The sequence below is a fragment of the Nicotiana attenuata genome, unplaced genomic scaffold (genome assembly GCF_001879085.1).
Source record: "Nicotiana attenuata strain UT unplaced genomic scaffold, NIATTr2, whole genome shotgun sequence".
Taxonomy (NCBI): Eukaryota; Viridiplantae; Streptophyta; class Magnoliopsida; order Solanales; family Solanaceae; genus Nicotiana; species Nicotiana attenuata.
Window position 1 is genome coordinate 35,359 of NW_017675912.1, and position 12,564 is coordinate 47,922.

General features: G+C 34.3%; 1 protein-coding gene across 1 annotated transcript; it reads left to right on the forward strand.

Moving 5' to 3' along the window:
• Nucleotides 1-2,682: 2,682 nt before the first annotated feature.
• On the forward strand, nt 2,683-6,474 carry LOC109220571 (tropinone reductase homolog At5g06060-like). The gene is made up of 5 exons (XM_019385033.1): nt 2,683-2,933; nt 3,173-3,380; nt 4,984-5,203; nt 5,602-5,708; nt 6,016-6,474. Exons 1-5 carry the CDS (start codon nt 2,833-2,835, stop codon nt 6,208-6,210), a joined length of 831 nt encoding a protein of 276 aa, XP_019240578.1. The 5' UTR covers nt 2,683-2,832; the 3' UTR covers nt 6,211-6,474.
• The last annotated feature ends 6,090 nt before the right edge of the window (nt 6,475-12,564 follow it).

A 12,564-nucleotide genomic window follows, 5' to 3' on the forward strand; every position in this document is an offset into this window, starting at 1 on the left:
GAGTTGACGTCGACGGTAGCACTATTCCTTTGAAAAATCGCCCTATCCAATAGTATTAGGTGGTCGCCTGGTGGGGATTAACAGGGAATATTGGTTGTACTTTTCCCGTTCAAAGAAAATGATAGCGCTCCGAATCTGATAATTGTGTATAACTGTATCTTTTTATTAGCAATGCAAGATCAGATATTTATTTGCTATTTTCAAATAAAATTTACATGTGTAAAAGCTACATAGTACTTTACATAAAAAGCAGTAATACTGGCATATTTGTATCGAGTAGGCCCATGGAAAAATACTTCCTCGTTTTTATTCTTGAAGCTCGAACTTGATATCTTTGAATTATCATTTTGTTTTACTACAATTGAGATACCGTTGGGTTTTCATTACTATTCAAAATGTACTCTTAAAATGTGTTCTGCCATGGTATATGATTCCCACTTAATTGACCCTCTCAAACCTATATAGCTGCAAATACTTTTTTTTTCATCAAGGGAGTGTGTTATCCCCAATGTATGTCACTGGGTAATTTTTCTAATTTCTAATCTTTTATTACATATTTAAGTCAAAAAGCTGCCAGAAATAATATGAAGCTAAAAATAGAAGGTTCCTACACATGGAAACTAATAGTCACTTCCAGAAATAGTTGGAGATTTTACTGCTAAATGGTGTTGAAAGTGTGTCAGCAAGCCAAGTGAGCCTTGAAGCAACGGTGAAGTTGTTTCTGAATAACTTGTAGGTTACGGGTTCGAACTATGAAATCAACTACTAATGCTTGTATTGGGGTAGGCTATCTCCATAGCACTCTTTGGAGAGCGGTTCTTCCCTGAAAATCCTGCGTGAAAGTGGGAAGCTTTATGCACCGGGCCCCGGTGCACAAGTAGGAGGTTTTACTACTAAACTGATCATTTGAATACACTTAAGTTTGTTGATTTATTATAGAGGTGGAGTCAAAATTTGAATTTTATGTTTTAAAATTTTGACTTATTAAGTTACTAGGTTCTTGATATATTCAATGAATTTCTTAAAACAAATACAAAACTTTGACTAAAGTTACTGGGTACGAACCCGCAACCACAAGGCCAGTGGCGGAGCCACATTGAAGCAAGGGGTGTGACAGCCCTTAGCCGGAAAATTACACTAGTTTGCTAGATAACTTTTTTTATTTTATGTATATTTATTATACATTGACTTCCCTTGAATTTTTGATGTATCTAATTATTTATATTTTGACACCCCTTGATGAAAATTTTAAATCCACCACTGCGCAAGGCTAGCTCCGTGGTTGAAGTGTGTTGACCACCATATCACCTATAGTCTGGGGATTACAGTTTACTTCAGTTCGCTAAAATAAATGTAAGTATAGGGTGGATTTCTATTACTATTATCTTAGAGCGAATTTAAGTGCCTGAAATGTTTACTGCAAAGAAAATTAAATATGGACAGTGAGTTAATTTAGAGTCTTTAGACTGCTTGGACGTCAAATAATTAATGTCAAATCATACTGCTTATTTTAAACCATAATTTTAGACTAAATAGAAAATGAGAAAAGCTTAGCAATCGGTAAATGGAGGGGAATATAAGGGGAGAAATTCAAAAATAGTCAGATTTACAAGTCGTTCAAAAATAGCCCAGTTTTAAAAGTAATCGAAATTTAGCCACTATTCATGTAAAGATAAATTTGAGCGAAAACACTGTTCAAAACCCGGAAAATACGTCAGTATATTATGCTGGAGTTTCATCATATGTATACTTGAACTCCAGCATATTATAGCATAATATGATGGAGTTCCAGCATAAGTACACTAGAACTTCAGCATAATATACTGGAGTTCCAGCAAAGTATACCGGTCCAGTATAATATGCTGGAAGTTCATACACAAGTGCTCAAATCTCCAGTATATTATGCTAGAACTTTCCGTATGTTGGAGTTCCAGCATAATATGCTGGAAGTTCATACACAGGTGCACCGAACTCCAGTATATTATGCTGGACCGGTCTCTGTTGCAGTAAAATAGTGGCTATTTTTCATTGACTTGGTAAACGCTGGCTATTTTTGAATGACCAGTCCGAAAACTGGCTAGACCGTGCTATTTTTACGAATATAAGTGCATCCGTTCTCTGTTGTATCTGCCAATGAAGTAAGTGTTGGCTCGTATTCAGTATTCTGAGTATACAATACAAAGTGAAACTGGAAATACAGCTAAGTTTGAAGTGAAACAAATTAAATAGATTCTTGTGGTCCGGCCTTTTTTCGGACGCCGCGCATAGTGAGAGCGTAGTACACTGCGCTGTCCCTCTTTCACGATCAGTTTAATTATAAGATAATTGCAGGTAAAACTGTATGATAAAATATTAATTTCATAACTTTATAAAGAATAATTGACCTGCTATCATAAGTTAAATTATATTATTAATATTAAAAAATCTTTATACTACATATGCATATACTTAAATACTAATGGAGATCATTGGTCCATTATCCAACCACTTAAAACATCCTTGCTAGCTTATTGGCTATTTCTACTTTCTCCTAAGAAAACAATAAAACTATTAACAAAAAATGAATCTATATTCTACAACCGTCGATCTCCATTAAAATTCCCTCCATCATTTTAAGCCGTCGATCTATTTACATTGACTTTCTCGTCTGATCTTTCATTTCTAATAAATCTAAGGGAATAACTTGAGCTATAAATAATAACGCTCTCCTTGTATCCAATCCTGCAGTCTGAAACAAGAAATATAAAGTGTTAAGATCTTGAATTTACGTTTACTACATAAAGTATACATTCATCTGAATTCTTGAGCAATTAAAGAGAGATAGATATAGGCATGGCAACTGAGCAAGAACAGAGTAGCAGTAGTAACAAACTCCAGAAATGGTCTCTTCATGGGAAGACAGCTTTAGTTACTGGTGGTACCAGAGGTATTGGGTAAGTTACTCTTTGACTTTCGAATCGGAAACAACATCTCTGTCCTCTCAGCATAAAATAAGGTCTGCGTAACACTACCTTACTCCGACCCCACTTGTGGAAACTCACTGGGTTATTGTTGTTGGTGTACTCTAGACTTTTCGAACCGTTCTTCTTAAAAAGGGAGGGTCGAAAATTAAGTGTCTACAGAAATGCGAATTTCTTCAATTATTTCTCTGTTCATTGTTTCTTTTATTTAGGTTTGCAATAGTGGAGGAATTAGCAGGATTTGGAGCAACTATACATACATGTTCAAGAAACAAGAAAGAACTTGATGAGAAGATACAAGAATGGAAAGGTAAAGGATTTAAGGTGACTGGCTCTGTTTGTGATTTGTCTTCCAAAGAACAAAGAGAACAACTTATTCAGACTGTTTCCTCTGTGTTTGAGGGCAAGCTTGATATACTGGTAAGTCTCCTTGCTAATTATATTTTTTTTTTCTCTACTGAAATTGTTAATTAATTAGAATAAAAAGAAGAAAAAGATCAATCTCCCTAAAAACAATCTGTCCTTCCTTATGGAATTTGAGTTACCACAGTCCTTTTTATTTAATCACTAACATTCGACATTCATTGAGTCAATTAATCTAGATTTGCGCGGCGAAGAGAGAGTTACCAAGGTAAATCTTCTTAATGTTCGAATTTAATTTTAAACACAATTTTTTTTCAAAAAAAAAAAAAATTACTCCATCCATTTAAAAAAATTTGACAATGTTTATTTACTAGTCTGTTTAAAAAAGATTGACATCTTTAGCTATTTCCTTATGCAGCATTTATAGCCCCACAAATGTTATGACATGTTTAATACCACAAGTTTCAAAAGTATGTCAAAAGTCTTCCCTTCTATATTAAGGTTTGTGTCAAGTCAAAGTAAGACATTGTTTTTGAAACAAGAGAGAGACATAATTTCACTAATACAATAAACGTATTATACATATTTAAGATATACAGTCAGACTTCTCTATAACAACATTCCTATATAACAACACTTCACCATAAAAGTAAAGTTTTTCAGAACCAAATTTCATGTTGTGTTATAATATATGTTCTCTATAACGGTACTTCGCTATAATATACAAAAATATTTGAAACAAACGAGGTTGTTACAGAGAAGTTTGACTGTAAAAAGATTTAACTAATGCAGTCATTCTTTGAACAATGAATAATCATGTTAAGTGAGACGAAGCTATTCAAGGACATAAAACCTCTACTGATTTTTCCATATAGTAACACATCTTTTTGTTATAAATCTCTAACTTTAAGAAGTAAAAGCATGTACTATTAAATATGTAAAGATGAATTTTAATCTATTTATCTCTTTAAATAGTAAATAACATGTAGTATTAAATGCGACAGAGCTATTAAAAGGACGTAAAAAACTCTCTGTTGAAATTGTAACGTAAACACCCTCGTCATTGGAGCCACATGCCAAGATATAAGCGAAATCAGAATAGGATTGGAAATGCCAATAAAGGCCAAATTTAGGTGACAAACTTCCAACAGCATCAATGATAGAAGACAAAATTGGAATATTGTAAACGTTATATTTCTTTCCTGTCGTTTTCTTATATTTATAGCTAATTCTCATCTATTGGAACTACTTACTGACATATAGGGCCATTGCATTATATGTATTTTTCAAAAGTGTGTTAACAGAGACGACCTAGAATTTGAAGATAGCAGGGTACATGAGCAAACTGCTCAACTAGTACCCCCGTTAGATATTTGATTTTAAGGGTTTCTAGCAAAATATATGATCGTCTTTAACATATATATACTTATATATTTAAAAAATTTGTCAAAGTTAACGGGGTCCGATAGGATAGGTCCGCCTCTGAGAGTATAACTACATCCTCCCATCTCTGATCTCATATATTACTAGTTTTGGCAAATTAAGTGAAATATTTAAAAGAGATAAATATGACTTAAAATATTAAATAATATAGACGGAAGAGAGTATATTAATTGATTATAATCTTGTTCAGTTTGTTTCATATGGAACTTTATTATAGGTGAATAATGCTGCAATAAGTATGATAAAAAGAGCTGCGGATATAAGTGCAGAAGATTATTCAAAGATTATGGGAACCAATGTGGAATCCCCTTTCCACTTGACCCAAATTGCTTACCCTCTCTTGAAAGCAAGTGGAAATGCAGCTAGCATTGTCTTCATTTCATCCCTTGCTGGTTCAGTTGCATTGCCTGCACTTTCTGTCTATGGAGCTTCTAAAGGTAAATTAAAATTACAACACATGAAACTATTTCATCTTAACATTTGAGCAACGGTAAAATTGTGACCTATATATAGGTCACGGGCTCGAGCCGTGGAAGTAGCCAGTAATGCTTGCATTAGGATAGGTTATCTATATCGCATCCTTAGATGCGACCCAAGATGCGCCCCTTCCTCCGATCCTGTATAAATGCAGGATGTTTTGTGCACCAGACTGTTACGTTCTTTTATTAAAATCAGGAAAAGAAAGGAGAACATTGAGAATTGAATCTACACTTATTGTATAGGAAACTTTCACCGTCACTAAATTATAAGCCTTCTTCATGCTACATATAATATTTTGGTTATTTCTTGAAAAGTTTCTAGATTTCAAATTAGTGATTATTCTTTTATATAATAGGTGCAATCAACCAGCTGACGAAATTTTTGGCATGCGAATGGGCTAGTGACGGAATTCGCGTTAACACAGTCTCTCCGTTTGCAGTCAAAACCAACATTTTGAAACCGGTAATGTCATCCAAATTTGTATTTCAGCAATAACATAGTTTCTTCCAATTATATATGAGGTTTGGATTAATTGCTTTGAATAGATATTTTCTAGTCTAAATGGTATGAATCATTATCATAAATTAATTAGGAAGAACATATTAATTTTGGAGGAAGTATTCAAATTTGCTAGAGCTTGACACAAAATACTAGGCTCCTATGTTATATTGTCGACACAATGTTGTAGCTAGTCTCACATTGGTTGAGGATGCGATTTAATTTCTTTATCCATATTTTTTTTTTTACAGCCTTTAACTTTTATTTGTAGGAGGATATTGACCCGTCATTATTGGGAAATTATTCAGAACTGATGTGTAGAACACCATTGAAACCAATAGCAGAGCCAGATGAGATATCGCCATTGGTGGCATTCCTTTGTCTTCCTGCTGCTTCACACATTACTGGTCAGATTATTCATGTTGACGGTGGATTTTCAGCTGGTAGTTTCAAATTTCAGTCCTAAATACCCCACAAAGAAAAATACAACATGGGTTGGCTCTTTTTATTTTATTTTATTTTTCGTATCAACAATGTTCTTGTATAAGGTTGGCTCTTTCGCAATGTAAAATTGTTTCCTTGCTGCAGGCAGTAATTGAAAATTTGGTATTTTTGATTTTTACAAATTTCTTAAATTCAACGAGAGCAATGATTTGTTGAGATTAATTGATGATCTTGGAAATGTAAACAAACTAATTATTAATAGCTGTAATTAATGGTCTAATGCTTATCAGAGTGTCAATTCCATTACTAACACTACTTTGTGTCATTTGTTTCAAACGTATATCGTGAGATAATCAACGAAGTACAATGATTACGTTGAAATTTGAAAATGCTCAAGAACACTAGTATCAGTGTCCCCTTTTCCCTGTTGTGAATTTCGTTTTTGTATTTGACGTGAATAATCCAAACATCGCGCGCCTTATAAAAGTATTGAAATATATAAATCACTTAGAAATTTTTGGAGCCTGAAATTAATTTCTTTTTAAAAACCCAAATAAAAAACCTTTTAAAGTTAAAAAGTTGTATTCTAAGAAAAAATGTTTATCATCCCAAATACTAATAATACTACGATATATAATGTACTTAATAAATAAACAACTAATAAAGCAAAAGCTCCATATTCCTTTCTTGGATGAGCTAAATTACGTAGCACAAAGTAGAGTGTGGAGAGTTTGGATTGCCTTTACTCAAACCCAAGAAATGAATACTAAAATAGTCATAAATAATGTGAAGCGAAAAACTTATTATGGACAATAGGCCATGATCTCCTCCCCAAGAAAGTGACACAAATATATACTGCAGTACAAAGACAAAATCCATCTTACATTTGCCAAAATCGCCAGATTCTATGACCTTGTCGGCCGGCACGTCCGTCACTAATGGAACAACACCACAATCTATAGTAAATTGCTATCTAGCTCAAACATTACTAAACATGAACAATACTAGAAAAATAAATAACATATATTTGTGCGACCACCGAAGGTCGGTTGGAAACAATTTCTCTACCTTCTTGGGATAAGTTTGTGTGCACACTATCTTCCTCGGACCCAGAGGCAAATACGCCTACCAAACAGTATTATGTGACACCGCTTCGTCAAAATTTTTGTTAAATAAATACAAACAGATAGTATACAAAATAAAAATATTGGATATATAAATATAAAATCTGACACTACTTGTCATTATATATAATAATTTATTCATCTGTTCATTTTCTTCAATTGTTGACACTGCTTACAAAAAAATTCTGCATACGCTCCTGTCAAAACCTCACTTGTAAAATTTACTGAGTTTGTTATTGTTGTTCCACCAGGGGGTTTGTGGAATGGCTTGATATTTTTATACCTTTAGCTAGAGATTTTAAGTTTGAAGCTTGATAATAGAGAACTTTTTCTCCAATTAGTGTTTCCTCTTTTAGTGAATCTATTCGACGCAAGTTCAATTTAATCGAGCCATTGAATTTCGAATACTACATACCTAAAGCCAAAAAAAGAAAAAACACAAACACAACTATTAGTTGTATATTATAAACAACTTTACCACACAATACAACCTAAGGCTGTAACGCACCCCACCCTTGACGCACAACCTCCAAAGAAAAATGAAAGAATACACAACAAATAACACGTGCAGCAACTTTCAAGGGAAAAGGAACAGACACACAAAGTAAAAGTATTGATTTTAGAGTAAAAGTACAGAAAAGGTACAAATATTTGAGCATATGAAGGAGTCCATGTCCTATTGTGTAGAGACAAAACACTTCATTTTTGGATAATAGCGCAGGCAAATGGTTTAGCTTTAGCCCTCCCAAATGATGGGTTGAAACTTAAATTATAGTGCATGCTTTCGTTCTTCTGAATAAAGCTGACAAATTAATAAAACATTAGTTCCTAATTTCGGGATAAGTAAGAATGTTACAGGAGTTCAGGGAAAGGTATTTATTTATCAATGCTGTTTAAATTAAAGGTTGCATGCATGGATGCTAGAGATGGACTTCATTTCTTGTGTTAGAGATTGCTAACTAGTTCAACTTATCAGTTGTGTGGTAAACCTATAAATAAACAACAACAACAACAACAGAAGACCAGTGAAGTCCCACAAGTATGGAGTTTGGGGAGGGTAGTACGAAGACTTTACCCCTATCTTGGGAGGGTAGAGAGGTTTTCACCGATAGGCCCTCGGCTTGGGAAAGATGGAAAGACATAGTAGAGTTAGAATAGTTTGTATATGTGGGAGTAAGGAGACCCACACCGGTGGAATAAAGTCATTTAATTGGCTTTATAAAGCTTGGCCCATTAAGTCCAATAAAATGAACAATTGACATATTTAGAAGAATATGTGTATTTATAAATAATATATATATATATATATATATATATATATATCTAAATGACTTGGACTTGGACTTGGGGCTTGGGTGCGGGCCGGGTCGGACTTTAAATAAAGATTTTATTTTTCGTATTTATTTGGAATAACTTTTTGTTATTTAAAATTTGAATTAAAATTTAAATTTTAATTAACCAAAAAGAGTTGTGGTTATTCGTGAAAAGGGGCGTCTCTTCAGAAAAGTCTCCTTTTCTTTTCTATAAATACGGAAGACATCCCAGAAGTAGAGCATTCAATCTGCACGTATGTTCTGGCTTTGTTGTATCCTGATAGAGAATTGCTTGTAGTCCCTAAACTATATACAGGCAATAACTCTTGAAAAAGAGTGATCTTTCACGCCTCAAAGCCTTTAATTCTCTGTTACTTACCTATATTTTTCTAACAAGTAGAAACAAGCAATGCTAACATCAAGGGCCAGCAAGATAATAACAATAAACTAAGAGCCACATAATAGATGGAAGAAAACGGTAGCAACAAGCATCAACCACAACAAGATACTAAGAAACCAGCGCGGAGGTAATAGGACAAAATGTAAAATTAGCAATCTAAGAACAAGAAAACACTACCAAACTAACCCTAATACCCCTGTACGGATTAAAACCGCTTGATTACCTACTAACCTTCTACCCTAAATAAACAAAAATGTTATTATTAGTTAAACTATAGTATTAAACTAAATGATTCCATAATAGTTACTACTAGTACATTAGCATGGGGTAATTGGGTAAGTAGTGTAGTTTTGTATTCAAATATGTTTGCATCAAGAAAACTATTTTTACTATTTGGTTCAAGAAAAATGAATACCGGATCAGTACGTATGTAGACCTAGATAAGTAAAAATGTTCTATGTCTAACCTTTTAATTAATTTTTGGATGCATTGATTAATATTACAATGATAAAATATGCAATGTTCAGTTTTTGAGTAATAGGTGGCATATATAGGTCATTAAGACGTGGGTCCAGAATAATGCATTTATATTTATTTGGCCAGAATTATTAGGCTGACTTGAGTATAAGTAGGAGAATCCAGTCTTTTTAAGGTTCACTTTGTCGAATAATTTAAGCTGAAGAAAAAAATATTTTCAGCATTAATTGTTAAACCTGGTCTAACTTACAAAATGCTTGATGTATTGTATTAACGTTAAACGAGTTAATTTGATCCCAAAAGACCCTTTATATAATAAGATTGAAATGGATTAACAGTATAATCTAACAGGTTATTATTAAAATTAAATTTTAAAAGGGATTCCGTGAAGCCAATAACTAATTAGTCTGTTCACTTGGCTCAACGTAGTTAATGTAAATGGATCACTTTTATTTTGAAGCATTACTTTCACGTGCTTCAAGTTTAAGAAAAAATTATGTCCTCAAATTAAATTGGAATATATATACCTTTTATTTACTTGTGGGTTCGTGGCTTGTGGTACAACAAATGTTTAGCTCCTCAAACAAATAATGTATTTATCCAAACATATTTTTTAAATTTATTTTCGAGAGATATATATTAGCGCTTGTTATTGTTTTTTAAAATTTGAATCAATATTTCTTTTTTCATGAGAATTTACTGACTAATTGATCACGTCCAAGCACGAATCCAACCACTCTTTGCCACCCTTAATTTAAAGACCATCATCTCCAATTAAAATGATTTTCAAATAGATATTGTTTCCTAGACAAAAGACATGCATCATAAATATATAGTTATACCCCTTGTTCTGCCGTCCATGAGCTGGAGCACTACATCTGTTTATAAAATGGAGAAAAACACCATCAATTAAGGACCCTACCTGCTTCTTCTGTTGATGACAACATTAATTAGGTTAGAAATTGAATACTTCTGTCCCAATTTATAGAAAATATTGTAAAGAATTTCTGAAAATCATTTTGGACCGGTGTTTAAGAAAGAAAGAATTTTTTTAAAACTTTTGATCTAAAGTAAAATAAAACTTTATAAGTTAAAATTATTTTTAAATGTGAAAAATATGACGTTTTGTTTGGGACAGACTAAAAAGAAAAATGTGCCATAAAAATTAAGACGAATAAATATTAGTGTGCTTAGCAGTCTCTTTTAAGTTCCTCTATTCATTAGTAGAGATGGACTTTAAGAGAGATGTCATTATCATCTCTAATTATCCTTATATTTCAAGTGTTATTTCATCCATGCCCATAAACTTTGATATCAAAATTATTTGATAGAAACAATTTTCGTCTGTTTGACTAATTACTCTGAGTGAGTAGTATCAAAATAAACATGATATATATCTAAATATAGACATATAATAACTACGCGTTACCATTTCCAAAACTTTGAGTATACACATTGGTCGCTGTCTTTTAGGCTAATTTAACATAGTTTTTTGACGACCCGACCCGTCATCACGTGAGTTATAGCCCCCTTTCCCCCATGTTATGCTTCTTCATGTTTCATTATCAGTATTTGATGTGTTAGAGTTGGTTTGGAATGGTTTTGATAAGAAATGACACACTTAGTCTCTTTTAAGAAGGCTTAAGTTGGAAAAGTCAACCGAATGTTGACTTTTGTGTTAGAGGGCTCGGATTTGAATTCCGATGATTTGGTTAGCTTCGGGGGATGATTTGTGACTTAGGAGTGCGATCGGAATTGATTTTGGAGGTTCAGTGTATAATTAGGCTTGAATTGGCGAAGTTAGTATTTTGGCGAATTCCGGTTGGTAGGTAAGATTTTGATCCGGGGGTCGGAATGAGATTCCGAGAGTTGCTGTAGCTTCGTTAGGTAATTTTGGATGTGTGTGCAAAATTTCAGGTCATTCGGAGGTGTTTTGGTTGGGTTTCTGATCGAATACGTGTTTCGGAAGTTTTAGAAGAACTTAGGCTTGAATTCGATGAGAAATGATGGTTTTAGTGTTGTTTGAGGTGTTTTAATGATTGGAGCAAGTTTGAATAAGGTATTGGATCATGTTTTTATTTTTGGTTGAGGTCCCGAGGGCCTCGGGGTGATTTCGGATGGCTAACGGGAAGTTTTGAACTTAGGAGATTGCAGAACCTGTGCTGCATCTGGTATTTTCGCTCCTGCGGAAATGGGACCGCAGAAGCGAGTCAAGAACCGCAGGAGGGACAGGCATCGCAGGTGCGGAGATGCTGACCGCATCTGCGGAGTCGCGGATGTGACAGTAGGACCGCAGATGCGGAATTTTGGAAGGCTAAAGGAAAACGCACCTGCGTAAAAGGAATCGCAGATGCGAGACCGCAGAAGCGGTCTAGTAACCGCAGAAGCGGTCTTGTCCACAGAAGCGGCTCCCCATCGTAAAAGCGGAAGTCGCAGATGCGGCTATGTAGCCGCAGATGCGGAAATAACTGGTCAGAAAGGGTTTTAATTCCCTTCGCGAAATATTTACAGAACACATATTTTGACTTCGGACTTGGGCTGTTCTTGAGCGATTTTGAAGAGGAAATTCAAGGACTTCGATCAGGTAAGCATTCTTGGACTTAGAACACAATTTTATCATGCAAATACATGAAATTTCACTGAAAACTCAAGGAATTAGGGTCAAAAATGGTGGTTTAGGGCTTGAAACCTAAGAGAACAAAAATGGGAATTTGAGGGGTCATTTGGACTCCGATTTTGGTGTTCTTTATATGCATGGACTCGTGGCAAGATAAGGAATCCGGTGATGTGAGTTTTATAATTTTTCGAGAAGTGGGCCCGGGGCTCGGGTTTTGCCAACTTCGTGATTTTCGATGTTTTTCGAGTCTTTTCTATTGGGTTATATTCCCTTAGCATATTGTGACGTATTCGTTGTGGTTTTGGTCAGATTCGACGCGCGAAGAGGTGAATTCGAAAGGCAAGGGCATAGCAAGCTAGGACTTTGGCCGGCTTGAGGTTAGTAATAAATGTAAATGTTGTGTTGTGGGTTTGAAACCCCGAATTTGCACATCGTAGTGCTATGT

What these genes read in the sequence shown, in the direction of transcription:
- LOC109220571 (XM_019385033.1), top strand. Translation starts at nt 2,833, where the DNA reads ATGGCAACTGAGCAAGAACAGAGTAGCAGTAGTAACAAACTCCAGAAA. An exon ending in AGGGCAAGCTTGATATACTG is followed by an intron (nt 3,381 to 4,983) that starts GTAAGTCTCCTT and finishes ACTTTATTATAG; the next exon opens with GTGAATAATGCTGCAATAAG. An exon ending in TGTCTATGGAGCTTCTAAAG is followed by an intron (nt 5,204 to 5,601) that starts GTAAATTAAAAT and finishes TTTATATAATAG; the next exon opens with GTGCAATCAACCAGCTGACG.